Raw genomic sequence first — 27467 nt, 5'->3', positions numbered from 1 at the left:
ATAATTCCCATAAACTTCATCTGCTACTCTAATTTGGCTTTCATCAGCTCCTGGATTTCCAAATGTATCTGATGCATTTCTGGGACAGCCTTCCAAACAGTATCTTCCCTTCCAGAACAGTTCTCCTGCCCAAAGCCTAACTTATTTTATTGTACTACTATGTTTCTAGTCTTCCAGGTTGAAAGTATATTTCATTAACTTTTTATTTTGACATACAGTCAATCCTCATTATTCACAGATTGCATGTTAGTAAATTTGTCCACTGGATAAAATTTTTAACGCCCCCCCCCCCAAATCAATACTCACAGTGCTTTTGCGGTCATCATGGACACGTGCAGATGGGTGAGACATTTGAGTCACCCAGTGTGCCCAGTTCCCTGCCAAGATCGAACAGGGGAACACTGTGCCTTCTTGTCTCAGCTTAATACTGCAAACAAATGCTCTTTTCATGGTCTATTCAGTGCCACATTTTCTACATTTTTGTGGGATTTTTTCTTGGGAATTTTGCTATGCAAAATGGCTCCAAAGTACAGTGCCAAAGCACATGAGCATAGTGTTCCTAAGTGTAAGAGAGCTGCTAAGTGCGTTAGGGAGAAAACCTATGTGCTAACGAGCTTCACTCAGGCATGAGTCATGAGTCGTAGTGCTATGGGCCAATGTGAGTGAATCAGCAATATATATTAAAGTCTTTGAACAGAACACACATAAAACAGGTTTTGTATTGATCGGTTGAAAAAAAATAATAATACTGTGACCAGAGGCTTGCAGGAACCTAACCTTTTATCTCTCTTAGGAGCAAGGCTTCAATGTTCCCTAATTCTGTGTTGACAGAAACTTCATAGAACATTACTGCAGATAATGAGAAAGGACTGTCATTTCAGACTTACAGAAAAGTTGCAAGAAGAGTAAAGTGAATTTACGTATACCCTTCATCAGGAGTCCCCAGATGTTAGTATTTTACCACATTTGCTTTATGCCCCCTCCCCCCCATGTCTATGTGTGTGTATGTGTGTATACACACACCTATAATTCTAACATATATCTGTATCATTTGCACTTAAATGCTTCAATGTGTATTTCCTAAAAATAAGGACATTTCCTTATATAACAATACAGTTATCAATTAGGAAACTAACATGAATTCAGTATTCCCTAACCTATAGATCCTAATTTATCCCTTGCTGCAATAATACTGGATCATGGGTTGCATTCAGATGTCATGTCTCTGTAGCCATCTGTAATTTAGTACAGTTCCTTGGTCCTTGACATTAATATTCTTGAGGAGCATACATCAGTTATTTTGTAGAATAATGTTTCTTCATGATTAAATTTTTTTAAGATTTTAAAAATATTTTATTATTACTTATTTTTAGCTGTGTTAGGTCTTTGTTGCTGTGCACGGTCTTTCTTTAGCTGCGGTGAGCGGGAGCTACTCTTTTTTTTTTTTTTTTTTACACACACACACACACACACACACACACACACACACACACACACTGTATTTTATTTTTACAAGAGATAAATAAACTGACACCAAGCACTGTAAATGGATAACCACAACAAAAGCAACAATGATTGCAATTACCAAACATGAAACACACTCGTACTATGTCATAATATTGACATTCAGTCCAGTAATCCTCCACTGTAACAGGGAGCTACTCTTTGGTGCAGCGCGTGGGCTTCTCATTGTGGTGGCTTCTCTTATTGCAGAGCACAGGTTCTAGGGCACGTGGGCTCAGTAGTTGTGGCTCACAGTCTCTAGAGCGCAGGCTCAGTAGTTGTGGCGCACGGGCTTAGTTGCTCCGTGGCATGTGGGATCTTCCAGGACCGGGGCTTGAACCCATGTCCCCTGCATTGGCAGGTGGATTCTTAACCACTGCACCACCAGAGAAGGCCTCTTCATGGTTAAATTTATATTATGCTTTTTTTGGCAGGAATATTACAAAAATGATGTGTCCTGCTCTGGACATGGTATCAGGAGGAATAGGTTATTGATTTGTTCCATTTCTCATAATGTTAGTTGATCACTTATTTAAGGTGGTGTCTGCCAGGTTTCTCCATTGCAAAATTATTGTTGATGTCCTCCAGCCAGAGACCCCCCCCAGGAATACACCTCTGGTTAAACAAAGTTGGGTTTGTTGGCTCAGAACAACAAGGGAGAGGGCACACCATGAGGAACCGTGGGGCATCTCAGTAAGAGTGTATTAAAAGGTGCTTATTATCAGATTTGGACTTATATGATCAATTATTGGGGGGAGGTTTCAAGGAAATGTGGTTTTACTCTAGAGTGGGTGCTATCAAAGTGGGCGGTTCACTGTTGGTTATATTAATAATTTGTATATAGGAGACAAGAGGAATGGAGCAAAGCTAAACCTGTGTTTGAAAGAAGCAACACTCACGTCGGTGGGGAGAGGAGGATGTTGGTCATTTTTTGTGGTTTGGACAATATTCCTGTTGGTTTTTTTTTCTGTATCCACATGTGATTATGGAGTGGTTCTGTTTTTGTTTCATTCCAGCATGGCCATAGAGTGTCTAATATTGGCGTTCTATGAAATTATTTACATTCAGCAAGGGAACACCATCACCTAGGTGTGAGAGCCAGATCTGCTCCTGTTTGATAATTGTCAGGGACTGATTTTTTTCTTGTTTATTACTATTTTCACTCTTTATTAATTAATGTAAGCATCCCTACTGAAGTAGGTAGGTGGGTAGACAGATGGGTGGGTGGCTGGGTGGATGAAAGTACAGATGGATGGGAAGGGAGAGAGCGCTTCCTCACAATAGAAAGTTAATTGATAAATGTAAGAAATGATAGAAGTAGAAAATCATTATTTGCCAACCATAATAATTTGAGGCAAGGATCTTCAATAGATGCTCTAACTAGTGGATGAAAGGTTGAGGAACAACAGGACACTTTATAGTCTCAAAGTATTTCCATACAAGATACCTATCAATTACAAAAGAAAAATAGCTATTTTATAAAGCAGAAAAATTGTAATCACTCTGGTGTGATGGTGGTGGTGATAAAAGCCAACTTTTACTGAAAAGTTACTGTGTGAGAAGTACTTTATATTGATTTAATCCCAATGAGGTAGATAGTATGGACATTCTGCGGTTTTTAAAGGCTTATGATCTAGCCCTGGATATGCCCTTGATATTTAACCAAGCCAGTATTCAAACCCAGGATTCCTCTTAACAGCCGTACTATGCCACCTCTTTCTCGCATATATAAAATCTGTCACTCAATTTCCCGTTAAAAGTTTCTCCTTTGTGCCCCTTCTTTTCCCGCTGTAATCAGAGTATAAACTGTCTTTACCTTGTGTATGGATTACTGCCACAGTTTCCAAGAGATCCTCCCTATTCCTGTTTCTTCTTTGTCAAATCTGCCATATGGAGTGTTTCCCTTTGTATCTTTCCATAAGAACACATTTATCATGTCATCACCATGCCTACTTCATCAAATCCACATCCCTCATTTTCAAGACCTTCAGTAATTTGGTCCCATTACCATAATTTGATTCCCTATCCCATTAGGAAGTTTTGTTCACAGACCTCTACCCCCTAAGCTCCAGGTCTTCTTGTCCATCAGGAAAGCTCTCTTTTCTACCCTATTCTTTTTCTGAATTCTACTCATTTTCAAGTCATAGCTTCTCCAAAATCTTTCCCCAGCTAGGGCCTCAAAATCAGTCTGGTGTCTAAATGTTTTCCATTCAGTTTAATATGGAATTGTTTTCTGTTTTCTACAGGTGCCTTAGTTTTGACTCTGTCTAAAGCAAGTTCATTTGTGCGGGGGACCATGCAGTGTTTTGTTTCCCCAACACCCAGCTGAATGTTGGGTACATGGTAGAGTCTGAACAAACGGAGAACTGGCTGACTGATGAATTACTCTAAACAGACAGGTCAGCCAAGTGCAGGGAGACCCCTGTAAGTAAGCGACAGCTGCATTTTGGACATGGTATGAAAATGTTTTTCTTGGAATTGACTGAAGTGGATGAGAAATTGCTTTTGTTCTGTATGTTCCTCTGTATGTATTCTTTCCTCTCCCATTTGATTATGAGAAATAAATGCTGTTGACCCCCAAATTCCCAGAACACAGAGGAACAGCAAAAGACTGATAATTTATAGACTAATTATAATATAACCCCGTACATCGTACAACAAACCACACTACTTGATGTTCCTCTAACACATCCTGAATTTCTTAAGCCCTCCTCATTTTCCTCATGCTGCTACTCTTCTAGAAGATATTTCTTCCTTCCTACCTGAGAAAATCTTGTCTATATTTCAAGTCCTAACTTAACTGTCATCTTCTCTGATAAACTCTCCCTAATCATTAGACAAAATTAATCATTCCTCTCTTCCTGCTTTAGTAGAGTTTTGCTTATCCCTCTATTCTAGAACTTGCTATGCATTACTGGGAACTACATTCTTAGCTGACTGCTGTCTGGCCCCAATATATTGTGAATGCTGAGGGCAGTAGTTGTGGCTCACGGGCTCTAGAGCACAGGCTCGGTAGTTGTGGCACACGGGCTTAGTTGCTCTGCAGCATGTGGGATCTTCCCGAACCCGGGCTCAAACCCATGTCCCCTGCATTGGCAGGGGGATTCTTAACCACTGTGCCACCAAGAAAGCCCAGGATCTAGGGTTTTATTCTTATCATGCTATTTTTATCTAAGATTTTTAAAATTTTATTTATTTGGTTGCCCTGGGTCTTAGTTGCAACATGTGGGCTCCTTAGTTGAGCCTCACCAGCTCCTTTGTTGCGGCATGCAAACTCTTAGTTGTGGCAGGTCTGTGGGATCTAGTTCCCTGACCAGGGATCAAACCCGGGCACCCTGCATTGGGAGCACTGAGTCTTAACCACTGCATCACCAGGGAAGTCCCTATCTAAGACTTTTAAATTCTATCTTTTTAAGCCCCAATATTAAATGTTATTATTTTATGTTACTAGTTTTTAAAGTATAATTGACATACAACATTATTAGTTTCATAGATACAACATTTTATTATTTTCTTTGTTTACATACCCAGAAGTGGAATTGCTGGGTCATATGGTATTTCTATTTTTAATTTTTTGAGGAACCTTCATATTGTTTTTCACAGCTGCACCAATTTACATTCCCACCAGCAGTGCATGAGGGTTCTTTTTTTCTACAGATCCTCACCAACACTTGTAATTTCTTGTCATTTTGACAAAAGCCATTCTGACAGGTGTGAGATGATAACTCACTACGGTTTTGGTTTGCATTTCCCTGATGATTAGTGATGCTAAGCATCTTTTCATCTACCTATTGGTCATCTGTATGTCTTCTTTGGAAAAGTATCTATTCAGATTCTCTGCCCATTTTTAAATTGGATTGTTTGTTCTTCTGTTGTTGAGCTATATGAGTTATTTGTATAGTTTGGATATTAACCCCTTATTCGATATACGATTTGCAAATGTCCCCTCTCTTTTCGCTTTCTTATTGGTTTCATTGGTGTACAGAAGCCTTTTAGTTTGACGTAGGAACTAATTTATTTTTAGGCTTAGCTGTATATCTACCAGTTTATTTGCACACCAATACTTCTTGCATCTCAGATTTTCTTCTACCTGAAATAAATCCTTTAGAATTTCCTTCTAAAGAAATAAGCCACAGAATAGAGAGCTCAGAAGTGAACCAACATTTATATGGGCAATTAATCTACAACAAAGGAGGGAAGAATATACCGTGGGGAAAAAACATCCTTTTCAGTAAATGGTGTTGGGAAAACTGGACAGCTACATGCAAAAGAATCAAACTGGACTACTCTCTCACACCATGCACAAAAATAAATTCAAAATGGATTAAAGACTTAAATGTAAGACCTGAAACCATAAAGCATAAGAAGAAAACATAGTCAATAACTCTTTGACATCAGTCTTAGTATTATTTTTTTGAATATGTTGCCTCAAGCAAGTGAAACATAAGCAAAAATAAGCAAATGAGACTACATCAAACTAAAAATCTTTTGCACAGTGAAGGGAACTATCAACAAAATGAAAAGGCCACCTACTGAATGGGAGAAGATATTTACTGACAATATATCCAATAGGCGGTTAATAACCAAACTATATAAAGAACTTGTACAACTCAACATCAAAAAACAAACCTGATTAAAAAATGGGAAGAGGATCTGAATAGACATTTTTCCAAAGAAGAAATACAGATGGGCAGCAGGCACATGAAAAGATGTTCACCATCACTAATCATCAGGAAAATGCAAATCAAAACCACAATGAGATATCACCTCACGCCTGTCAGAATGGCTATATCAAAGAGACAACAAGTGTTGGTGAGGATGTGAAGAAAAGGGAACCCTTGTGTAGTGTTAGTGGGAATGTAAATTGGTGCAGCCACTATGGAAAACATATGGAGGTTCCACAAAAAATTAAAAATACAACAACCTTATCCAGCAATTTCACTCCTGGCTATTTTATCCAAAGAAAATGAAAGCACTAATTAGAAAAGATATATGCACCCCTGTGCCCACTGCAGCATTATTTACAATAACCAAGATATGGAAGCAACCCAAGCACCCATCAGTAGATGAATGGATAAGGAAGATATGGTGTGTGTGTGTGTGCGTTTATACACACACACACACTAATCAAAATAAGTCAGATAGAGAAAGACAAATACTGTGTGATTTCACTTACAGTGTGGCATCTGGGAAACAAAACAAATGAACAAACATAACAGAACAGAGTATAGATACAGAGACCAAACAGGTGTTTGCTAGAAAGGAGGGGTGTAGGGAGAGGAAAGAAATAGGTGAGAGAAATTGAGGTACTAACTTCCAGTTGCAAAATAAGTGAGTCACAGGTATGAAATGTACAGTGTGGGGAATACAGTCAGAAAGTATGTAATATCTTTGTATAGTGATGTATCTTAACTAGACTTATTGTGGTGATCATTCTGAAATGTATAGAAAAAAATCACTATATTGTGTAACAGGAACTAACATGGGTTAGTCGTAGGTCCAGAAACAAACAAACTCACTCATAGAAAAAGAGGCCAGATTTGTGGTTATCAGGGGGAGGGGTGAGCAATGGATAAAGACAGTCTAAATGTACAAACTTCTAAGATACATAAGTACTAGGGATGTAATGTACAACATGGTAAATATAATTAACACTTTATATGTGAAAGTTAAGAGAGTAAATCCAAAGAGTTCTCATCACAAACAAATTTTTTTTCTATTCAATTTTGTATCTATATGAGATGATGGGTGTTCATTAAACTTGTGATAAGCATGATGTATATAAGTCAAATTATTCTGTACAACTTAAACCTAGATATTGCTATATGTAAGTTATGTCTCAGTGAAACAAAAAAATAAAATAACTGATATGAAACAAAGAAGAAAGGAAACTCACTTTTTGTTTTTCTAAAAATATCCTCTTTTGCCGAAAGATTACTTTGTTGCTTATTTAATTCTAGGCTGACAGTATAGTTATTTTTTAAAAATCTTTATTGGAGTATAATTGCTTCACAATACTGTGTTAGTTTCTGTTGTACACCAAAGTGAATCAGCCATATGCATACATATGTCCCCGTATCCCCTCCCTCTTGAGCCTCCCTCTCATCCTCCCTGTTGCAAAGCACGGAGCTGATCTCCCTGTGCTATGCTGCTGCTTCCCACCAGCCATCCATTCTACATTTCATAATGTATATATGTCGATGCTACTCTCACTTCACCCCAGCTTCCCCCTCCCACCCGTGTCCTCAGGTCCATTCTCTATGTCTACATCTTTATTACTGCCCTGCCAATAGGTTCATCAGTACCATTTTTTTTTTTTTTTTAGATTCCATATATGTGTGTTAGCATACAGTATTTGTTTTTCTCTTTCTGACTTACTTCACTCTGTATGACAGACTCTAGGTCCATCCACCTCACTACAAATAACTCAGTTTTGTTTCTTATGGATGAGCAATATTTCATTGTATCTATGTGCCACAACTTCTTTATCCATTCATCTGTTGATGGACACTTAGGTTGCTTCCATGTCCTGGCTATTGTAAATAGTGCTGCAATGAACATGCGGTACATGTCTCTGTTTGAATTATGGTTTTCTCAGGGTATATGCCCAGTAGTGGGATTGCTGGGTCATATGGTAGTTCTATTTTTAGTTTTTAAGGAACCTCCATACTGTTTTCCATAGTGGTTGTATCAATTTACATTCCCACCAATAGTACAGGAGAATTCCCTTTTCTCCACACCCTCTCCAGCATTTGTTTCTAGATTTTTTGATAATGGCCATTCTGACTGGTGTGAGGTGATATCTCATTGTAGTTTTGATTTGCATTTCTCTAACAATTAGTAATGTTGAGCATCTTTTCAGTGCCTCTTGGCCCTCTGTATGTCTTCCTTGGTAAAATGTCTATTTAGGTCTTCTGCCCATTTTTTTAATTGGATTGGGGTTTTTTTTGATATTCCATGAGCTGTTTGTATATTTTGGAGATTAATCCTTTGTTGTTTCATTTGCAAATATTTTCTTCCATTCTGAGGATTGACTTTTTGTCTTATTTATGGTTTCCTTTGCTGTGCAAAAGCTTTTAAGTTTAATTAAGTTCCATTTGTTTTATTTTCATTACTCTAGGAGGTGGGTCAAAAAAGATCTTGCTGTGGTTTATGTCAAAGAGTGTTTTCCTATGTTTTCCTCTAAGAGTTTTATGGTGTCTGATCTTACATTTTGGTCTTGATTCCATTTGGAGTTTATTTTTGTGTATGGTGTTAGGGAGTGTTCTGATTTCATTCTTTTACATGTAGCTGTTCAGTTTTCCCAGCACCACTTATTGAAGAGGCTGTCTTTTCTCCACTGTATATTCTTGCCTCCTTTATCAGAGATAAGGTAACCATATGTGTGTGGGTTTATCTCCAGGCATTCTATCCTGTACCACTGATCTATATTCCTGTTTCTGTGCCAGTACCATACTGTCTTGATTACTGTAGCTTTGTAGTATAGTCTGAAGTCTGGGAGCCTGATTCCTCCAGCTCCGTTTTTGTTTGTTTTTTTGTTTGTTTTTTGTTTTTTCCCCCATATGTGGGCTTCTCCTGTTGCGGAGCACAGGCCCCAGATGCACAGGCCCAGTGGCTATGGCTCACGGACCCAGCTGCTCCACAGCATGTGGGATCTTCCTGGACTGGGGCACGAACCCGTGTCCCCTGCATTGGCAGGCGGACTCTCAACCACTGCCCCACCAGGGAAGCCCTGTTTGGGGTCTTTTGTGTTTCCATACGAATTGTAAAATTTTTTGTTCCAATTCTGTGAAGAATGCCATTGGTAGTTTGATAGGGACTGCTCTGAATCTGTAGATTGCTTTGGGTAGTATAGTCATTTTTACAATATTGATTCTTCCAATCTAAGAATATGGTATATTTCTCCATCTGTTTATGTCATCTTTGATTTCTTTCATCAATGTTTTATAGTTTTCTGAGTACAAGTCTTTTGCCTCCTTGGGCAGGCTTATTCCTAGGTATTTTATTCTTTTTGTTGCAATGGTAAATGGGATTGTTTCCTTAATTTCTCTTATTTTTCGTTGCTGGTGTATAGGAATGCCAGAGATTTCTGTGCATTAATTTTGAACCCTGCAACCTTACCAAATTCAATGATTAGTTCTAGTAGTTTTCTGGTGGCATCTTTAGGATTCTCTATGTATAGTATCATGTCATCTGCAAACAGTGACAGTTTTACTACTTCTTTTCCAATTTGTATTCCTTTTATTTCTTTTTCTTTGATTGCCATAGCTGGAACTTCCAAAACTATGTTGAATAATAGTGGCAAGACTAGACATCCTTATCTTGTTCCTGATCTTAGAGGAAATGCTTTCAGTTTTTCACCATTGAGTATGATGTTTGCTGTGGGTTTGTCATATATGGCCTTTATTATGTTGAGGTAGTTTCTGTCTATGCCCACTCTCTGGAGAGTTTTTATCATAAATGGGTGTTGAATTTTGTCAAGAGCTTTTTCTGCATCTCTTGAGATGATCATATGGTTTTTCTTCTTCATTTTGTTAATATGGTTTATCACATTGATTGATTTGCATATATTGAAGAATCCTTGCATTCCTGGGATAAACCCCAAGAATTCGTGTGTGTGAGTGCATGTGGCTTAATAGTCTTTGAAACTTTTAATTTGCTGAAATTCATTAGGCCTGTTAGAAATTATGCTTCTCAAGCACTAGGGGTCACAGTGTGACATGCAGTATTTTATTCACTGTGCCCCGAGCAAGGATCGAACCTGTGCCCCCTGTAGTGGAAGCATGGAGTTCTAACCACTGGACAACCAGGGAATTCCTTGTCAGACTTTAAATAAAATGAATTTGCACTGCTAACCTACAAGAGGCCAAGCTTGTGATTACAAATATCAAGGAGGTTGTTTTTTCTTCCACCTAGTGCGAATGGTATAGCAGCAGGTTTTCTTGGTGATCAGGATTGATTTCTGATTCACCCTCACACTGAAGGTCTTAGCTCTTTGGGGTCATGGCCTTTTGCAAAGATTTCCTGTTAGACTCATCAGTTTGGGGCTCTGTGCTTTGTGTCCAATCTACCCTGCACCCACAGAAGACAAAAATCAACACTAGAGGTCACCAGGGCTTAGTGGAAAATAACCAAAAGCTGGCCTCAGAGATCCCTTATTTTCTGAGATTACTGCTTTCACTGTGCCTTGGGCCTCTGTGCATTGCTTAGTTTCATTCAAACTATGTCACACATTTTAAAATATATATTTTAAAATATTTGTATGCCATATTTGGGTTGTTTTAGTGTCATATTTGTGAGGGTTCTTTTCCTCAATATTACCAGAAATAAGCCCAGCATTGTTATCTTTTATAGTTTACTCCTTTTTCCTAAAGTGTATTGAGATGTAGCAATAATACAGTTAGTGAATTCCTACTGGGAACTTTTAAGAGTATTTGGATAAACTGGTGATTTTTTTTTTTTAACTTAAGCCTTCATTTCTTTATTTTTGGCTGAGTTGGGTCTTCATTGCTCCACGCGGGCTTTCTCTGGTTGCTGCAAGCAGGGGCTCCTCTTCATTGCGATGCGCGGGCTTCTCATTGCAGTGGCTTCTCTTGTTGCAGAGCACAGGCTCTAGGTGCACGGGCTCAGTAGTTGTGGCTCGCAGACTCTAGAGCGTAGGCTCAGTAGTTGTGATGCACAGGCTTAGTTGCTCCACGGCATGTGGGATCTTCCTAGACCAGGGCTCAAACCCCTGTCCCTTGCACTGGCAGGCGGATTCTTAACCGCTGCACCACCAGGGAAACCCTAAACTGGTGATATTTTTTAAATTACATTTTAACTATGGTTTTCCTAAACCTTTGAAAACTATCTTGAAAATTTAATCATTTTAAGAACTACAGTGATCATCATCAAGATCATGATTGTTGTAGCTACTTTACTATAAATCTTCCAGTGCTAAAAATTCTCATAAGTAATAAAAGATGCTTTAATCTTTGACTCCCCAAATTGTTTGATACAATAATTGCAACATTTATTGAGTATTTACCATATGCCAGGTGGTGTTGAAAGACTCCATCTAATCTTCACAACAACCTCATAAGCTTGATACTAGTAATTTTGATTCCACATGACAAATGAAAACAAAAAAGACATCTTTTAATTTGCCTGAAATCACACAGCTAGCAGGTGAAGAGCTGGGATTCAGACACGGGGAGTTTGGTTCTAGAACCACAGTTAATCCCTCTACTGTCTTTTCTGTTTGATAACAGTTGGTGTACTTAACAGATCAGATAATGAGCAAGATTGACCAAAGTGTGCTTTAAAACTTCATTTCAATAATGGCACCGAAAAAATAATTGAAAAATATGCTGGGGTTTTGATAGGGACTGTGTTTGATCTGTAGATCAGTTTGGAGAATCTCAAGCCTGTAATTGGTGAGGATTGCCATGCTAATAATATTGAGTCTTCCCATCCATGAAGATGAAAGATCTCCTTTTAGATCTTTCTCTTAGCAAGGTCTTATGGTTTACAATGTATGTATTGTGCTGCTCTTGTTAAATTTGTTTTTCAGTGTTTTATTATTTTAATACTATTGTAAATGCATTTTTTCTATTTCATTTTTGGATTGTTTGTTGTGAGTATAGAGAAATACTGTTGATTTGTATAGTCTATTCAGCCACCTTGTTGAAATCGTTTATTAGTCATTGTATTTTTCCTCTGGATTCCTCAGGGTGTTCTACATACAAGACCTTGTCAACTGAGAATATTTTTTTTCCTTTTCAGTCTAGATGCCTTTATTTTTAATTTTTTCTTCACTGTACTGACTACAACCTCCAGTAAAATGTTGACTATAAGTGATAATGTGTTCCTGATCATAGGTGGAAAATATTCAGTCTTAAGCCATGAAACATGGTGCTAATTGTAGGGTTTTGTGTAAGTCCTTTATCAGGGCAAACAAATTATTTTCTGTTCCCCGTGGCTGAATGGGTATTAGATTTTGGCAAAAGATTTTCTGCCTATGTGGAGTGATCATATGGTCATGCCCTGTATTAATGTGGCATATTCCACATTAAACTAACCTATCATTCTTGTACTATATCCCCTTTGGTGACAGTGTATATATTGCTGGGGTCAGTTTGCTAGTATCTTGCTAAGAGTTTTTTGCCTCAGTGTTCATGAGGGATATATATTGGTCTGCAGTTTTTGTTTTGTGTTTTTTCTTTGATGTTATTGTCTCGTTTGGGGTTTAGGATAATATAGACTTAAAGAATGAGTTGAAGTGTTCCTTCTACTCTTTTCTGAAAGTGTAAGGGATTATTTCTTTAAATATTGAAATATCAGTTAAATACTCTGGGGTGGTGATTTTCTTTGGGAATATTTTAAATAACTAATTGAAATTTTTTAACTTGTAGATCTCTTCAGATTTTCTTTTCCTTGAGTCAGTTTCAATAATTTCTGTTTCTAGAATTTATTCATTTCACCCATGTTTTCTAATTTATTAGAAATAAAGTTATTGTTCACAGTATATCCTTAAATTTTTTTAAACTTCTGTAGCATCAGTATGCTACATGGCATTTCATTCCTAATTATAATAATTATGTATGAGGAAGTCCTTGCCTCCCTTGAATTCACAAGTCTAATGGGGGAGACAGACTAAAAATAAATAAATTTAAAATATTATATTTATAATAAATTAAAATACATGATGTTATATAGGGGTGAACAAAGTGCTATGGGGTGATCAGGGCATGCCTGTCTCTGTCTAGTAAGCATTCACAAACTGCTGCCTTTGATTGGGACTCAGGATCGGAGTCTGCCAAGCAAAGGGGATGCAGTAGATAGGGGATTCTGGGCATGGAAAGCGGTATGTGTAAAGACAAGGCTCGGGTTCAAGTAATATCTGAAAAATACCATGGAGGGTGCATGATAAAGAGCAGTAGATGATAGAAATTAGGTTGAAGATACATTTACACCTGCTGAATATTCTGGCCTTCATCCTCTGGGCCACCAGATGCCAGCCAAGGTCTTTAATGATCAAATTAGTTTTCGCTTTTGTTTTGTCTTAGAATTTATCTCCAGCAGCTCTGTGGAGCTTAAGACTGCAATGAGAAGGGACAGGTAACAGGTCAATCAAATAGGAGACTTTTGGACTCTAAGGGCTGAGAGATGGTGAGTACAAAAATAGAGAGTAGACAAAAAAGCATAGCCAAATTCAAAAGAAGATTATGATAAAATTGACAGGATGTGGTGATATGGAAATAAGGAATGGTGAGGGTCATGGTTGGGCACAGAGGACTTGGAGGGCATGGAGAGGAGGTAGCCTCTGGGAAGCTGCCAGACAGGATATCAACCCAAACAACAACAAAAGTCAGATAAGATGTCCAGATGAATCATTGGCTAAGGGACCAGGTAAAGAGGGAAAATCCAGGCAAGAGCAAACCTACAGAGACTTGGGAACCCAGGCTGGAATGACAGCTGTAGGTGGATCCTAAATAAGTTTTGTGAGCTGCCAAGAGGGAAATGACTTAATCTAACATCCGTGCTCTTAAGGTTGGGTGAGGTGGGACAGTAAGAAGTTCCAGTCCCACATGGACATTTTGGCACTCTTATTTTTAATAAAAGCTTGGAATTAATCTAAACCCTGCTTGAAGTAGGATAATGATATTGACTGATAATTCTGCGCCAGCTAATGTTCTTCCTGCAGGTAACTCAGATACTACACAGAGACCGTCATTAATTCTGAAATCATAGAGGAATTATTTAGAAAGCAACTCTTTGAAAACCTCTGTACTGCTGCCAAAGTGTTAATGCATCTTTTCAAAGCATTTAGGAGCTGGACAGATACAAATGGATGCAGTGACTATAAAGAATAAATGATGACATACCTCGTCTTGATCTACACTTTTGTAAGAGGTCCCTTTTTATGTGTGACATCCTGTGACTTAATTTTTCCTATCCATGACATTCTAGTGTTTTTTAATTGCCAACCGTCCGGATGTGCTGTCAGTATGAATCAGGTTTTTTGTATAATTAAGCCAGTTTATCTGTCATCCAGCATAATTAATCCCTTCTATTTTAATTACTTTTCCATTTCCAGAGCCAATCATCCTATATTAATACAAATATAGGAAAATCTGAGTCACTTTTGTAATATAAGTAATAATACAGAATGCCTGTCATACACTTCCCTCACATCTTTAGAAACATTTAACATAATTTGATAAGATATTAGTATTTTGCCGGAAACGCAGAAACCAGGAAAGACATCAGTATTTCAGTTCATTCACTTACTTCATGAAGTCAACTTTCTAAACCCGATCATGTATTTCCCAGAATTTCACAGTCTTGATTCCATGTCCAACCAATGGCATATTGTAATGTAGGAAGCCTTTCTGTTTCTGGAGGTAATTGCAGAGATGCATTGCCTGTCAGCTCATTTTTATCCCTGGTGCCTGTGTGGGTTTTTTCATGTACTCCTTCCTTAATTGAGCGTGACTCTAGTCACTGGAGATGCAGCAGTGAAAGAGACAGAAGAAGGTTCTGAGTTCCACTGAGCTCACGTGGCAGTGGGGGAGACACATAGTAAACAGATAATTATCACCAATCGTGATGAGTAATGTGCAAAGAATTTGAAGAAGATGGTGTGATAGAGAGGGGTTCTATAGCTGGAGGGCTCAGCGAAAGCCTCTCTGCAGAGGTGGCATTAAAGCTGACACTTAAATGACAGATGACATGAAATGATCATGGGACTAAGCATTCCAGGAGGACGTCATGGCTAGAGCAGAGGTCACCAGTGAGAATATAACCCAGGAACCATATGAACGCCAGCGCTGCTTGAGTGACATGAACAGGGCAAGTGGTAAGAAATGAGCTTAGAGAAGGAGAGAACATTCAAGGTAAGAGTGGGGATTTCATTCCAAGTTCCATGAAGAGCTGCTGGAGGATTTTAAACAAGAGAGTGATGTGATCGGATTTATGTTTTTACATAAATCTGGCTGCTGTGTGGAGAATGGATTGACGGAGGCAAGTATGGAAACAGCAAGATAGGGTCCAGGTGAGAGATGAGTTTGGCTTGTACCAGAGGTGCAGAGAAGTAGATTCATTCAGGATTTATTTAGAGATGGATGGAGCAAGAGAACTTATTGATGGGTTGGCTGTTGAAGGGTGTATTATAGAAAGGGAAAAACCTGTCACGGATAACTGAGATTTTTGTTTGTTTGTTTGTTTCATAAATATTAGGACTTCAGCATCCCTTAACCATTCTGGGAAGCTCTTGCATTTGTCATTTTCAAAGATTGATTCTTTGCACAGTTGCATATTTTCCATGGTTAGAGCAGACTATGGCATTCGGCTCTCTAAGTTCAAATCCAGGTTCTCCAACTTAGTGGTCACATGACCTCAGGCATGTCTCTTAACCCCTTTATATTTGTTTCCTCTTATTTTAAAAATGGACTGATAATTTTCATAGGGTTTTTGACAGAAGTGACTAAGAAAATACACATAGAAAAACTTAGCACACTACTAGTCTACAGTAAGCATTCAGTAAATGTTAGTAATCAGATATTGCATTTCTGTCTTAGCCTCCTTACTATGACACATTCAGGTCTTGGGACCCAGTAATAAGAGTTATAATAACATTTTTAAGAAGCAAATTTCTGCTCATTTCATAATTTTTTTCATGTATTATTTGAATACTATTTTTTTTTAGAATATCTTACCAATAATCCTTGTTTAATATAGTCCCAAATTCCACATCTGGTAGTATCTCTTCATTTTTAAAGTGACTTTTTGTTATTTGGGTCTTAAAACTAGGTTGCCTTTTAGAGAGATTGAATATCATCAGCTTTACTTCAAAGTTAGTGTTTTCAGCCCTTACAGTGGGGTGAGGGAGGATGGGCACCTGATCCCAAGATTATATAAATCATGTGGAAGCTTAATCTGCTGCTTCCACCAGTGCCGTAATGACACATGGGCACTGCTCAGGTGTACCCTCCTCAACGCGGTTCTCCTGCTTTCCCTTTGGACTTAGGTCCATGTTGGATCTATGGGGGGAAAAGACCCTACTTGTTTGGATCACAGAGTAATCTCGAAGACCTTGTATTGAATCTTTGGTTCCCATGTAAACACTGGTTCCTGTCACTCTGTCAAGCTGCCGCTGCATCTCAGACTCTTGGGATTGGTTGTTTGCCTCTCAAAACAGGCTTGAGAGCAGTAGGAAAGTAGAGTAGGTCAACACGGCATATGGTTGAGTTTGCATGGACAGATGTGCTTGAGAATAACAAGGACAGTCTTTTAAATTGGTTCCTGAGTTATAAATGTGGTATGCAGATGTTTCATGGTTATGGCTACGATTGAGGTACATTTAGCAAATGGTCCTTTTCATGAGATAACACATTAACCTAATTTTTTAAGCTCCGATTCTTATCTTTCTCTGAAGTTAACTGGGCGAGGACCATTCTCTTTGCTGTAAGCATCGTACAGCGTCATCACTGATGTGGATCACTGTCCAGCACAAGTGGCTATAGAACCCCTTTCTGTGCAGAACATTCAGCATTAAATACATACATATGTTATGGTTCTTCTGGTTTCAGGTTCTCTGTTTCTTCTCGTATTTTTTAATGACACAGATAATTTTTAAATATTTTATTTCGAAGCTTTTACACACTGTGGCACATGTAAAACGACCCCCTCTCTGATATAACAGGTCCCTAAGCCCAGGGTGGGAGATGCTAATGTTGAGCCATTGGCCAGTGGAATCTACTAGTTTTAGACGTTGTCTCCTACAATTTGTCGCTCCTGACTATTGTGCTGATTGCACAGATGCTGTACTGAATCTTGTAAAAGTAGCATTGTTTCTAAATACTGTAGGGAATGATAGAGTCTGGATGTTTTTGGAAATCAGTAATCAGTGTGTGTGTCTGTGTGTGTGTGTGTTTTGAAATATTTACACTCAATGGAGCTACACCTGATAGCCTTACAATTTTTCCTTCTACCTCTTTGAAAGACAGTGTGGTTGTGGCTATGTAAGAGCACCGTGTGAGGGTCTACATGGGTATAAAGAATGAGCTGTGAATTCCCAGCTCTGCCAGCACACACAGAACTTACCCAGCGTTCCCATTCGCCCTGTGTGCATGGTAAACATCTCGGCTACCCCTGCTCTGTTAAGAGCAAGTCTTCTCCAGCAGGCAAATATCCCATCATTTCATGATGCAGCACCCCAGCTTGATTATATTAATGTTAATGTTTATTTGTAAGCTTTCTTTTTTTTTCCAGAAATGTGTACTATGTGGACATAACTCACTTTCTGTGTGTTTGCTTTTCTTCCACAGACACGGGAGCAGAAAGACAGGCACTAAGAGAAAACGTGTATCCTAAATTAAGAGAATTCTGCAGAGAAAACTATGGATTAGAATTTCAGGTAATGCTGATATTAATTTCATTTTTAATTATGTCAGCTAAATAACTAATGTTTGTTTCTTGTCACAGTTTGGGTGTTATAAAATATGTTTTAAGCTCCAAAATATTTCATTTCTTTAAGCGTGGGTGAAAAGAAACACTGGAAAATGGAAGTAAAATATTTAGTCATTTTTGATGTTTTGCACTTTTATGCTCTGCTTCTTGGACCCTACCCGGTATTGGCTCATCTTTCTCTTCGAATTATGTTTATTTGCTTTTTTGCTAACCTCCACTAATGTCAAAAAGGGCAAGGTTGCTGAGCACCTGCCTTTAAGCTGGCATCTCTAGAAATGTTTTGCATCAAAAAATTGGGACCAACTCTCTCCCAAGTATTTCTTTTTAGCAGCTTGGTCGGTCCTTGCCTTCTGTCCTACCTTTTAGTTTTTGTTTGCATTGAAGAATGTCCTTTTCCCCAAGCATTTTGGGAATTTACCATTTACCAAAAACAAACCATCAGTGTTTCAAGAAACAGTAACTGTGCATGTCATTGCTAAAATTCATAAACATCCTGGCATTTGTAGACACTATTGATGAGGCCACCTAATAGAAAAGTACCAGAAGACATTGGGCATATCTTAGACATCCAAAAACTTTTTTTAAGTGAATGGCTCCTGCAACTATAGATAGCGTTATTTAGTCAGAATTCGTCACCTTCATTTGCAATGGACATCTTAACTCTACAGTGCTATCCTAACTACATGTTTACATTGTTAAGTAAGGACTATGGACTAGAGGTTTGTGGTGTAAGAGTACAAAATATGTCATTGTTTTATGTTTTTTTTACTCTTTGGGTTGGAAGAGAGTTTTTTGGGTTTTTTTTTTAATTTAATTTTATTTTTTTGTACAGCAGGTTCTTATTAGTTATCCATTTTATACGTATTAGTGTATATATGTCAACCCCAATCTCCCAATTCATCACACCGCCCCCCCGCCCCCCCACCGAAAATGTGTCATTGTTAATGGAAGAAAATTTCACCCCTCATTTGTTTCCTTCTGAATACAGTGGAACCTCGAACAATGCAGGGGTTAGGGGTGCTGACCCTCTGTGTAGTTGAAAATACACGTATAACTTTACAATCAGACCTCTGTATCCACTGTCCCTCCATATCCGAGGATTCAACTAACCATGGATCATTTCATACTGTAGTATTTACTACTGAAAAAATCCACATGAGTGGATCCACACAGTTCAAACCTGTGTTATTCAAGGGTTGACTTGTAAATATTTTGTCTTGATATACTTCCTAGTGCCTTCTAATAGGATGTATAAAATAAGAGTTTCAAAATGGCTTTGATCTCAGTGCATAGTGTTTGTTGGCAGCAAGCCATTGTGACGCACATATTGAATAGTTACTCATAAGTCACTGTTTACTTGAAAAATCATCAACCTAAATTCCTTGTTGTGAAGTCAGCACTACTTTCTCTGAGGAATCTCGTTCTACTGATAACAAAGTCTCAACTGTTAAAAATTCTGATATGTCAAGATTCCCAAAGACTTAGGCATTCCTTGGGGACTCAGTTACTGTAAAGAAATGTATCCAAGCCTATTAATCCCATCTTTGAGTTTATTTGGGTTTGCATCACTTTTGTCAGTAGAAGAAAGTTGAGCTACAGAACAGCCTCCATAAAACATGGAATTGATTAGGATTAGCTGAGGGGAAAAAAGGAAAAAATGTATTTTCTACATTTAAGTAGGTACAGGAGAAGACAGATAAAGCCAAAGGAAAACTGTAGAAGGCAAGGTCCATAGAAGAAATTGATGGCAAGGATCATTCCAGGCAGATGTATTGAATCAGTCAGTAAGATACTGGACAGCAGAGGAAACAGCACTGGGTAAAGCATGATATGGAATTGAGCCCCAGCTCTTGACTGTGAGTGACTTAACCCACCCGCTGGTCCTTTCGTGTCTAAAATGGGGGTGGTGACAGTTTACACATCTGAGGTTGTGTTTAGAATACAATATGCAAGGTTGCATTTGGTTCCCACCTTGCAAAGTAGGTTGGTTATAGAGCTCCCTGAGGCTGTGTTTACTAGAGAGATGGTTCTCTTTTCTCAGCTGCAGCAAAAATGTGCCAGAAGCTTCACAAAAAAATGAATTTAGCCGTACAGTGTTCTGGATTCCATCTTTGTGCATTGGACTCAGGAGAAACGCATTTCCTAGAGTTACTCAAACATACCAGTCTGTTTCCTGCTTTCTTGCCTTTGCTGTTCTTACCACCTACAATGCTTTTCCATCTGCTTCTTCCCCTGCTTCACCTTCTAAGTCCTACTCATTCCTAGGACTCTTCCTGTCTGATCTTAAGTCATGCCCCTCTTCTCCTTGCCCACTTCTCTGCAGCTGTGTGTCCTCCATTTGGTCCCTTGAACACTTCAAGCCTATTCCATTTAAGGGTTCTTCTCTGGCTGTCTCTCTATAGGAATGTCTCTCCCTCATCTTTTCATGGGTGCTTACTCACTGTCCTTCAAGTCTCTGCTGAAATGTCACTTCCTAGAGTTGCTTCCCTAATGACCCAATCTAAAGTAACCCCCTAGGTGTGCTGTCTTTTACATCATCCTATTTTAGTTATTTGCATAGCATGTGTCAGTGTTGGATATTTTTCTTGTTTACTCATGTATTGGCTTGTTTCTGTCTTTCTTCCAAGATTGTAAGTTCCACGGGAACGTAGCTGCCTTTATGACAGCTACGTCCTAGAATAGTGCCTGGCACATGGTAAAACTCCAAAAGAATGTTGAATGAATGAAGTCTGAGCCCAAACATTACTTGCTTAAAGAACTGTTCTCTGATACCGTCATTCCTCCCAGGTTATACCACATACCCTGCTCCCCTAAAGTCCTGTGTATAACTCCCAGTCACTGATCCAGTTCATTTAAGAAGTGTTTATTGACCATTGACAACATGCCAGTCAACATTCCACATGCTGGAAATACAGGGAAAAAACCCTCAGACCCTCTTCTTGTGGATCTTCCAATATTGTTGAGAGAGGCAGACAATAAACGGTCAATTCCAATGGTAATAGATGAATTTTGCTGAGTAAATGCTTTTAAGAAAAGTAAAACACGATAAAGGGAGGTAGGGAATGCCAGGCAGTCAGAGAAGGACTGAGTAATAAGACAGCCTTTGAGCAGAGATTTGCAGAAGGTAATGGAGCAAATCATGCAGATGTTTTGGGAGGAGAATTCCAGACATAGGTAACCAGGAAAAGGGTCTGGAATTGGAATGTGTTTAGTATATTCTAGGCACAGTAAAGAAGCCAAGTGGGAATGGAGTAGAATGGAGTAATGAGTAAGATAAATGATTGTAGGAGATAACATCAAAGGAAGATCATACCTTATGGACTAAGAGTAAGGACTTAGAATGTTACTGAGTAAGAAGTGAAAGAGTGACAGGATTTATTTTTAAGAGGTTCGCTCAAGCTTTGTGAGGGGACTGGAGTGGGGGTGGGGAGAGATGGCAGAAGCAGTAAGGCAGCGCAAGTAAGAAATGATCATGGTGCAGACTAGAATGAGCGGCAAAGATAAGGAGACATCCAACTAGGTACGTTTTTCATCGCCTGTCTATAACGTCTAAAACTTCTCTGCACTGGAACTGTGTCTTATTCAACTTATCCCAGTGATTGGCCTACTATGTGCCAGGTACTGGATTATTTAGTTAAATCTCTATTGAACTAAGTTGATAGACTGCAGAGTTACACTTCAAGCTAGGCCATATACTTTTTTCTCTATTCCTGTTCGGCAGACTAGTACTTCCTTTATTTTTTCATTTAAACTAAGAGTTTTAATGAAAATGCACCAGCCTCTCTGATTATGTGAACTTCAACTAATTCCATGTGTAATATACATAGTTGACTGCTTGAAGATGGGAACATTAAATGGAAAGAATGTCAAGCCTACTCAGAGCAGAAAACACACATGGCTCAGAGAACGGCAAGGGGTTTAAATAAGATGTTATTTGATTTGCCAGTGTTCAGTGAGTGCCCTTGACTATGGAGAAGAGGATCAAAGGAAGTACAGGGGAGTAAGTTGGGAAAAATGAAGACAGATTGGGGTAAAAGCAGGTAGTGCAGGACCCAATAAATAAAGGGCTTGTAATTATCTGCAAGCCCTGCTTTGAGATGTTTCATCTCCATTCTTCTTGCTAAGACCCTGATCTAACCTTAACTGCTTCAAAAAATTAGATGAAGGGACTTCCCTCGTGGTGCAGTGGTTAAGAATCCACCTGCCAATGCAGGGGACACAGGTTCGAGCCCTGGTCCGGGAAGATCCCACATGCCGCAGAGCAACTAAGCCCATGCACCACAACTACTGAGCCTGCGCTCTAGAGCCCACATGCCACAACTACTGAGCCCGTGTGCCACAACTACTGAAGCCCACACACCTAAAGTCCGTGCTCCCCAGCAAGAGAAGCCACCGCAATGAGAAGCCTGCACACCACAACAAAGAGTAGCCCCCGCTCACTGCAACTAGAGAAACCCACGCACAGCAACGAAAACCCAAGGCAGCCAAAAATTAAAAAAAAAATTTTTAAGCTATTAAAAAAAAAAAAAAGATGAACAAAGAGGATCTTAACTGATCTTGTTCTCTGCTTACCCACAGTTGGTTGCAAGTCCTGGAGGAAGAGACTAGTCCTCGCTTATTTTTAAGTCTCCTGGGCCTGGAAGAGTGCTTGACATTTACTGGGTTTAGTAAAAGTAGCAAGCAGAGCTGCCTACACCATCATCCTACTTGAGTTCTTCTATACATCACCAGAGTAACCTTACTTAAATGTCAGGTTGTCATTTCCTTTGCTTAAAACCTTATAATGGCTCCCTGCTGCCTATGGGGTCCCTCTTTAATGTGATCCCAGCTGTCTCCCCAATTTCATCTGCCATTTTCCCCAACATAAACACTCCATGCCAGTTTGGCCATCCTCAGCCTATCCTTGGAGCACATCTTGCTGATCACTCATTCTTGACTTGAAAATCTCATTCGCTGTACCTATTGCAGTTCTCCCCTCTTATCAGAAATACCCTTTCTCCTTTCCCGCCTACCCTTCAAACTCCAGCCCAAGTTCTTGCTTTCTAAGAAGTCTTTTCTGATTCCCAAATATTCCCCCTCTATTCCCTGAACTCTTATAATCTGCCCCATCCTGCCCCCACAGGTACCCTGAGCAGGAGTAAACCTGATTGGGGTAGGGACCTCCAACGGGGGTACGTGATTGATTTGGGCGCTTAGCCACTGCTCCATTTTGAAAACAGTTTCATTTCAGTCCAGTCACTCAACTTAGTTGCGTTCCTTAAGAATACCTTCTGACAGCAAACATTATTAGTGGGCATCTAGTATTCCTCTCACATCACTTAGTAACCAAAGTAAATAACCCTGTTCCTTTTTCTTCACTTTTAATATCCAATAAATCCCAAAGACCCGTGGATTCTACCTCCTAAATATTTCTCCAGTGTATCCCAGCTGTTCAAGTCTATATTACTATCATCTTGACTATTGCAGTAGATATGCTGCGGGCCTGTTTACCTTCATCTCATCCTTCTCCTCCCCGGCCTCAACCCTTCCACCCACCTGGACCACCTAGTCCACCCTCCACCATATTTCTGCAGTGGTATCTCTGAAATACACATCTGACTCTTTCATCCACAAGATACATTCTGCACGTCTTAGCCGGGCATACAAGTTTCTCTTTTCCACCCCTGTCCACTGAGGTCTTGTCTGTCCCCTCCCACACAGGTAGCCTGTTTTACCCTTTCTAATCTACGTTCAGTTCCCCAAACAAGTTCTTTTTTTCCCCCTGAGTCTTCAGACCCACTGTGCCCTCTGTTTCAGTTGCTCTTAAATTGTCCACCATGCCAATGACTAAAAAATTTTCTACTCATCCTTTAAGAAACAGTGAATTTCCTTCTTTAAGATTCCATAGTGCTTTATTTATAGTCTTTTTTTAAAAAACATCTTTATTGGAGTAAAATTGCTTTACAATGGTGTGTTGGTTTCTGCTTTACAACAAAGTGAATCAGTTATACATATACTTATGTTCCCATATCTCTTCCCTCTTGTGTCTCCCTCCCTATCCCACCCCTCTAGGTGGTCACAAAGCACTGAGCTGATCTCCCTGTGCCATGCGGCTGCTTCCCACTAGCTGTCTATGTTACATTTGGTAGTATATATATGTCCATGCCACTCTCTCACTTCGTCACAGCTTACCCCTCCCCCTCCCCATATCCTCAAGGCCATGCTCTAGTAGGTCTGTGTTTTATTCCCGTCCTACCCCAGGCTCTTCATGACATCTTTTTTTCTTAGATTCCATATATATGTGTTAGCATACGGTATTTGTTTTTCTCCTTCTGATTTACTTCACTGTATGACAGACACCAGGTCCATCCACCTCACTACAAATAACTCAGTTTCGTTTCTTTTTATGGCTGAGTAATATTCCATTGTATATATGTGCCACATCTTCTTTATGCATTCCTCTGTTGATGGACACTTAGGTTGCTTCCATGTCCTGGCTATTGTAAACAGAGCTGTAATGAACACTGTGGTATGTGACTCTTATTGCATTATGGTTTTCTCAGGGTATATGCCCAGTAGTGGGATTGCTGCGTCTTATGGTAGTTCTATTTGTAGTTTTTTAAGGAACCTCCATACTGTTCTCCATAGTGGCTGTATCAATTTATATTCCCACCAACAGAGCAAGAGTGTTCCCTTTTCTCCACACCCTCTCCAGCATTTTTTTTTTTCTAGATTGTTTGATGATGGCCATTCTGATCAGCGTAAGATGATATCTCATTGTAGTTTTGATTTGCATTTCTCTAATGATTACGGATGTTGAGCATTCTTTCATGTGTTTGTTGGCAATCTGTATATCTTCTTTGGAGAAATGTCTATTTAGGTCTTCTGCCCATTTTTTTATTGGGTTGTTTGTTTTTTTGTTATTGAGCTACATGAGCTACTTGTAAATTTTGGAGATTAATCCTTTGTCAGTTGCTTAATTTGCAACTGTTTTCTCCCACTCTGAGGTTGTCTTTTGGTCTTGTTCATGGTATCCTTTGCTGTGCAAAAGATTTTAAGTTTCATTAGGTCCCATTTGTTTATTTTTGTTTTTATTTTCATTTATCTAGGAGGTGGGTCAAAAAGGATCTTGCAAAAAAAAAAAAAAAAAAAAAAAAAGGATCTTGCTGTGATTTATGTCATAGAGTGTTCTGCCTATGTTTTCCTCTAAGAATTTTACAGTGTCTGGCCTTACATGTAGGTCTTTAATCCATTTTGAGTTTATTTTTGTGTGTGGTATTAGGGAGTGTTCTAATTTCATACTTTTACATGTAGCTATCCAGTTTTCCCAGCACCACTTACTGAAGAGGCTGTCTTTTCTCCACTGTATATTCTTGCCTCCTTTATCAGAGATAAGGTAACCATATGTGTGTGGGTTTATCTCTGGGCTTTCTATCCTGTTCCATTGATCTATATTTCTGTTTTTGTGCCAGTACCATACTGTCTTGATTACTGTAGCTTTGTAGTATAGTCTGAAGTTAGGGAGCCTGATTCCTCCAGCTCCATTTTTCATTCTCAAGATTGCTTTGGCTATTCGGGGTCGTTTATATTTCCATACAAAGTGTGAAATTTTTTGTTCTAGTTCTGTAAAAACTGCCATTGGTAGTTTGATAGGGATTGCATTGAATCTGTAGATTGCTTTGGGTAGTAGAGTCATTTTCACATTGTTGATTCTTCCTATCCAGGAACATGGTATATCTCTCCATCTATTTGTATCATCTTTAATTTCTTTCATCAGTGTCTTATAATTTTCTGCATACAGGTCTTTTGTCTCCTTAGGTAGGTTTATTCCTAGATATTTTATTCTTTATGTTGCAATGGTAAATGGGAGTGTTTTCTTAATTTCCCTCTCAGATTTTTCATCATTAGTGTATAAGAATGCCAGAGATTTCTGTGCATTAATTTTGTATCCTGCTACTTTACCAAATTCATTGATTAGCTCTAGTAGTTTTCAGGTAGCATCCTTAGGATTCTCTATGTATAATATCATGTCATCTGCAAACAGTGACAGCTTTACTTCTTCTTTTCCTATGTGGATTCCTTTTATTTCTTTTTCTTCTCTGATTGCTGTGGCTAGAACTTCCAAAACTATGTTGAATAAGAGTGGGCAACCTTGTCTTGTTCCTGATCTTAGTGGAAGTGGTTTCAGTTTTTCACCATTGAGGACGATGCTGGCTGTGGGTTTGTCATATATGGCCTTTATTATGTTGAGGAAAGTTCCCTCTATGCCTACTTTCTGCAGGGTTTTTATCATAAATGGGTGTTGAATTTTGTCAAAAGCTTTCTCTGCATCTATTGAGATGATCATATGGTTTTTCTCCTTCAGTCTGTTGATATGGTATATCACGTTGATTGATTTGCATATATTGAAGAATCCTTGCATTCCTGGAATAAACCCCACTTGATCATGGTGTATGATCCTTTTAACGTGCTGTTGGATTCTGTTTGCTGGTATTTTGTTGAGGATTTTTGCATCTATGTTCATCAGTGATATTCGCCTGTAGTTTTCTTTCTTTGTGATGTCTTTGTCTGGTTTTGGTATCAGGGTGATGGTGGCCTCGTATAATGAGTTTGGGAGTGTTCCTCCCTATGCAATATTTTGGAAGAGTTTGAGAAGGATAGGTGTTAGCTCTTCTCTAAATGTTTGATAGAATTTGCCTGTGAAGCCATCTGGTCCTGGGCTTCTGTTTGTTGGAAGATTTTTAATCACAGTTTCAATTTCAGTGCTTGTGATTGGTCTGTTTATATTTTCTATTTCTTCCTGGTTCAGTCTCAGAAGGTATGTGCATTTCTAAGAATTTGTCCATTTCTTCCAGGTTGTCCATTTCATTGGCATAGAGTTGCTTGTAGTAATCTCTCAGAATCTTTTGTATTTCTGCACTGTCAGTTGTTACATCTCCTTTTTCATTTCTAATTCTATTGATTTGCGTCTTCTCCCTTTTCTTCTTGATGAGTCTGGCTAATGGTTTATCAATTTTGTCTATCTTCTCAAAGAACCAGCTTTTAGTTTTATTGATCTTTGCTTATGTTTCCTTCATAATTTTTTCATTTATTTCTGATCTGATCTTTATGATTTCTTTCCTTCTGCTAAATTTGGGGGTCTTTGTTCTTTCTCTAATTGCTTTAGGTGCAAGGTTAGGTTGTTTATTTGAGATGTTTCCTGTTTCTTAATGTGGGATTGTATTGCTATACACTTCCTTCTTAGAACTGCTTTTGCTGCATCCCATAGGTTTTGGGTCATCGTGTCTCCACTGTCATTTGTTTCTAAGTATTTTTTGATTTCCTCTTTGATTTCTTCAGTGATCACTTCGTTATTAAGTAGTGTATTGTTTAGCCTCCATGTGTTTGTATTTTTTACAGATATTTTCCTGTAATTGGTATCTAGTCTCATAGAGTCATGGTTGGAAAAGATACTTGATACGATTTCAATTTTCTTAAATTTATCAAGGCTAGATTTGTGACCCAAGATATGATCTATCCTGGAGAATGTTCCA

At 38.8% G+C, this 27467-nt stretch overlaps 1 protein-coding gene across 1 annotated transcript in view; it reads left to right on the top strand.

The window, feature by feature from the left end:
• NWD2 (NACHT and WD repeat domain containing 2) overlaps positions 1-27467 on the top strand; it is a 210695-nt gene that overhangs the window by 71022 nt on the left and 112206 nt on the right. Inside the window, exon 2 of the mRNA XM_059067598.2 lies at positions 17814-17902. Within this exon, the coding sequence (XP_058923581.1) occupies positions 17814-17902 (89 nt within the window). The remainder of the gene's footprint in view (positions 1-17813; positions 17903-27467) is intronic.

Source organism: Kogia breviceps, chromosome 6 (genome assembly GCF_026419965.1).
Source record: "Kogia breviceps isolate mKogBre1 chromosome 6, mKogBre1 haplotype 1, whole genome shotgun sequence".
NCBI lineage: Eukaryota > Metazoa > Chordata > Mammalia > Artiodactyla > Physeteridae > Kogia > Kogia breviceps.
This window is presented reverse-complemented; position numbering and strand designations above follow the sequence as displayed.